At 30.1% G+C, this 5249-nt stretch overlaps 1 protein-coding gene across 1 annotated transcript; it reads left to right on the top strand.

Annotated features, from left to right (window-relative positions):
- Window positions 1-3703: 3703 nt before the first annotated feature.
- Window positions 3704-4095, top strand: LOC132759162 (DNA polymerase epsilon subunit 4-like). Its single transcript, XM_060750884.1, has one exon. The coding sequence runs from the start codon at window positions 3727-3729 to the stop codon at window positions 4069-4071; it is 345 nt and encodes a 114-aa protein (XP_060606867.1). The 5' UTR covers window positions 3704-3726; the 3' UTR covers window positions 4072-4095.
- The last annotated feature ends 1154 nt before the right edge of the window (window positions 4096-5249 follow it).

The raw sequence follows: 5249 nt of genomic DNA, 5'->3' as shown, positions 1-5249 counted from the left end.
TATTCCAGTATGGACTCTCCTATTATCTACCTTTTATCTGCTGTATTTATCTCCCTGTAATTATTTAAGTGAGTTAAGTAGGCAGATAATTGACTGTTATTGTTTTTTATGCACACTTTTACAAGTAAAATACACCTTGTCTTTTTGAAAAAAAAAAGGATGTTTTATTTCTTGATTATTATACAATAAGAAATAAACCTCAATTGCTAGCATCATTCAGATAGACTGACTAATGTATATTCTAGGTCACTCTGTCAGAAGTCATAAATTTAGGTAAAATATTTTAGCTCTTAAATTTGTAAGTTTGCTGTCAGCTTCTGAAATGGTGCATGTGTTTTTAGGACTATTTAGATTGTTTGATGATTTACATCCTGATTGAGAGTTAAGAATTTCAATTCAACATGTCATTATCATTTTTCATTTTTACAGTTACATGTAGTAAGGCATATACCTGTATATCATCTTTTCATTATATCCTTCGCTTTTTTGTTCACTTATGTCTTAAAAACTAGTTCATATATATCTACAATTAGAAAATCAGCTAGAAAACCATGTTCTTTGCAGTTTAAGAAAACCTTGTAAAAAAATAAATATACATGTAGCTCTACGCATGAAAGCCAGGTTCAGTCACTATGCAAAGACCTAAACCTATAAACTTATGCCATGAAAATGAAGTGTTCTTGTTACATGTTTAAACTGTACTTTAATGTACAAATAAGGGAAAGAGAAAATTAAAAAGTTTCTTAATTATTGGTGAGGGAATGCTGCCTTGAATATATTATAAAGTATACACATACATGAATGAGTGAATTATTAATAATTGGTGACTGACTGATTTCTTATGAAAATTATGTGATTAAATTATTCTGTAATACTAGTCATAATTAAAGCTTTAATAATTATACATAATTTATTGAGATATATTGTTAAATCAAAATGATCTTTTTTTCCATATAATATGTTTACATGAATGTGTTAAAACAGCAGAGTTCATACACTAGAATTATATACATGTGTAATGATTTATGTGTGTAGTATAGTCATATATGTCATATGTATAGTGTGTCAGGATTATTGTGTTTACAAATGTGTAAAAAAAAAATTGAGTTCATTTTTGTTGTATCCATCGCCTTAAAATGGCATGAAATTGCAGAAGAGTGAAATATTCTTCTGTGAATAAAATAAAAATATTTTGGTTATTTGTTAACCAACATAGGTATTGTTCCACTTAATTGAATGTTAAATGTATGGGTTAATTGTTTGAGAGGCAAAAATGAAATAAATTTTTCTTTGCACTTGTGGAAGGATTTTTAAGTTTATGTCAATAACCAATTAGATATAGGTTAATATTGAGGATTTCCAAATCACAACTGAATTTACATGTCACAAAAAATGTTCTTATTGTAATTTTGATTTTGTCAATTTCTTTAATTTGTTATATAGATTATGAATTTTGAAGAGAATGTTTGAAGATAGCATCTCATTTCTTAAATTTTTTAGATTATCTGGGACAAAAAAGATTGTATATTGAACAGGATGACTTCAAGTTGTGATATGAATATTTAGTAGAACGAGCATCAAAACATTGGGCTGTCTGATTTGAACAAGGGTGCATAGCCCCCCCCCCCCCCAAAGTAAAAATCAGATTTGTCAAGTGTGTTGATTTTCTTTCTCTTTTGTATCATGAAAAAATTACGCTAAATTCTTGAGGTATTGGTGCTTTAAATTTTTTGGGCATAAGTTCACCAAATTTGTATTGGTATCAATACACTATGTCTAGGGAAATGGTATTTAGTTAAAAAAATCTAGAATAATGACTTTTTCTTGTATATGATCATTTCATTGACAATGTTTAGGGAGTGGTTACTTATTACACAGTTTTATTTTGGATGAACCTTTGATTTCTTACTTACTTTCACTGAACTTACAACAAAGTTCTAACAGCTGAGATAGCTACATTTTTCTTTAGCTGAGTTAACTACATTTTTCTTCATTCATTGTGGTTTTCTACTGAAATTGTCTAATATAAGGGGTGTTAAACTTATTTTTGGCTCAAAAGATGTCAACTTATTTAAATTTTTTTCCAATATTATTTTTTGTTTTTGTTTTTACTTTAAAAAAGGTTTATTTTGAGTGAATTTTGCAGTGGTTTTAGAATTTTATTTGCTAGATTTTCTTTACATTCAGGTGATGTTTGTTGCACTGTCTCAGCACATAGATTATTGTTGAACATATGTTATTTTAGAAATATACAATATAATAATGTTGATATAAACATTGATGTACTGGACCTAAAGGTGGATAATAAATTGAAATTAGCAAATAATTGAGATCTTTGACATAATTATACATTTGAACACAGGGAATCTTTGTTATTAGAAATCCTAAAACTCTTTCATTGTTTTTGATGTATATTATGTGCTATACATCGACTCTTACATTGATGTCTTGTATTTTAAAGCAATTTTTGAAAGTTTTATGAATCACTTTTGTCATATATCATCGGGGCGTGAATGTTGATGTTTTTTACCATGATTACTGGCGAGTCAAAATAATGAAATGTTTTAGCAAGTATTGTAATATATATTTTGGGGAGAATTGAAATAAATGCAGCAAGTTTGTTGCAAATCTACAAGACTTGTTTTCAATTTTGTAACCCCCTTTCCCAACATCCCCCCCCCCCAAAAAAAACAAAAAAAAAACAAGAAACAAAAAAAACTACAATGATGAATAATCTTTTGTATCTTTGCTGTTCCTTGTTTCAAAACAAAGTGGTTAATTGAGGTATCATACCACTTGCGTTTCACTGATATGTGAGTTCAAAGTTCACATAGGTGTTTGAATTATTTCATTGATAGCTTGTGGTTGTACTCAGTAATCCAAGGAGACATCTTAAGGTTTTGCTAAGCAAAAGGTAAGTAAAGTTTAAAAGTCAATATTTTACCTTATTTATGTATGATCTCAGAAAACCATAAAAGGTAGTATAGCATGGTGTGCAGATGTTTGTAATCTGGGTCTTTCAGATCGATTTCTATTTGAAAGACCCTATACATGAAGTTGGTAAATGATCACAGCCAGGTTGTTGTATATGTGAGACAGCATTTGTCTGCATATGAAACAAAAGGAATCTGAACATTAAAGAAAAATATATGAAAAAAAGTATGCTTCAAAAATATTTTTGATATATAGTACCTTAGAAGCCACCTCCTTAGTGGGTACCATCATACTAGTCCGCCCGCCCTGTCCTGCGACCATACTAATGTTGCTTAATTTAAAAAAAAAAACTATATACATGTTTGCAAAAGATGGTGATTTTTTATATTATGTATCTTTTAAATAAAAGATACAAGAAAATTGGAGAGTAGGAAAGGAAAATTTGAGGATGTTTCAAGATTTTGATTAAGAATGACTTTTTGTATTGCCCATAGTCCAACTTGATTTAGTACCATGTAGCCTATATAATTTTCACATGGGGTTCATTAATCTTTTAGAAAAAGTAAAAAAACAAAACATAAATTATCTTTTTTTTTCTTTTTCTTAAAGACAAAGATCTGTATAACTTGTTCCTTTTGATCATTAAAGTAACTTAATTTTAACCGGTGTGCGGGGTTTGATTCCTGGTATGTTAATATTTGTGAACGAAACGTCTTGCAAGCTATAAAGACGAAATAAATTGGGGACGAACTATTCAAGCGCTTCTAAGATATTGATGATAAGCAAATCAAAATGGCGGGAGAAGAGGAGGAAATCGCGACACAAAACGAAGAAAGTCAGATACTTGAAGAAAATACACCAAATGATGCTGGAGATAATATTGCTCCTGACAGATTATTGAAATTGCCCCTCTCTCGTGTAAAAAGCATTATGAAAAGTGATCCCGATGTAACATTAGCTAGTCAAGATGCAGTTGTAGCGTTGGCCAAAGCCACCGAACTTTTTATTCAATTAATTTCTAAAGACGCATCTGGTAGTACCATGCAAGGAAAACGAAAAACGTTGCAAAGAAAGGACTTAGATAATGTGATGGACAGAAGAGATTGTTACTTATTCCTTGATGGAGCAATTGATTGAATAAATTTATCATCTGGTAAACAGGTAAATAATTTGATAGGAAGTGGCTAGCGGTACGGGCCTGTATGGCTAGCCAAAAGTTCTAGCCGTACGTGAGTCACGTACGACTAGCCAGGACTCACCGTATTGTCTAGCCGTAAGGCACTTTTCAAAATTATATGGAAGTCGAACATGCATATGTTATTTTGTGCCTCATAGTTATGATTTGGTAGTAATAGAATGCGAAATGGACTCCATTTCGCGAAATGAACTTTTCGACTACGAAATGGACATTTTTTTCTTAAATTTTGGTTTAAGTGTACTATTTAATATCATTTTTAATAACGAACAAGTGATATATGACATAAAATTACTATTTAAACAATTTTGGTAATAAATTTTTCATTATTTATGCTTGTATATTTGAAAATAATCGTATAATAATGCCACATAGTTCAGTGTTTTATACATGTATGGACTTTCAAATAGAAAGATTCTTTTATATCATATGTTTAACCTGGGACAAAAATATTTTTGTCGTCCCAGATTAAACGTACGTGAATAGAAAAGATACCCTTTTTGACATGTCAGTTGCACCATAATTTGTAAAGCAAATGTCCATTCCGTAAGCGAAAACTCCATTTCGTGGCCGAAAACTCCATTTCGTAGAGGCCAGATTATTTTCAGAAATATGACTATAAAATAAGAAAATAGTAATATTAATTGGTTCAATCTGTAGTTTTATGTCATATGTTAAACATAAATAAATAAAAATAATGTTACTCATCACGGTTAAACAAATAATTGTCCATTTCGTAGGCGGTAAGTTCATTTCGCGAAATGGAGTCCATTTCGCATTCTATTACAACCCGTTATGATTTGTTGTTTTATTTGTATGAAAGATGATTGTTAATTAAGCACATGGATCGAATAAATAATGATCAGAGTGGAATAAATAAAAAGAACATTGAAAAAAAAAACAGTGAAAAGCAAAAATAATTGTATAATTTTCAAATACAGTAGATAAATATTGAACATACATTTAAAAGCACAATCAATTCATTAGCCTTTATCAAAGCTTACCCAGGGACTGACAATAGAATTTAAAAATGCGTTTCACGGAACATGCAAACTTAAGCTTCTATACCGTCGGTAATTGACGCAATTATCAGAGCCCAACAAAATAATATTTCGTGTTT

This window comes from Ruditapes philippinarum, unplaced genomic scaffold, assembly GCF_026571515.1.
Source record: "Ruditapes philippinarum isolate M1 unplaced genomic scaffold, ASM2657151v2 ctg450_1_1_1_1, whole genome shotgun sequence".
Classification (NCBI taxonomy): domain Eukaryota; kingdom Metazoa; phylum Mollusca; class Bivalvia; order Venerida; family Veneridae; genus Ruditapes; species Ruditapes philippinarum.
The sequence above is the reverse complement of the archived record's forward strand: the minus strand, read 5'-3'. Positions and strand labels throughout refer to the sequence as shown.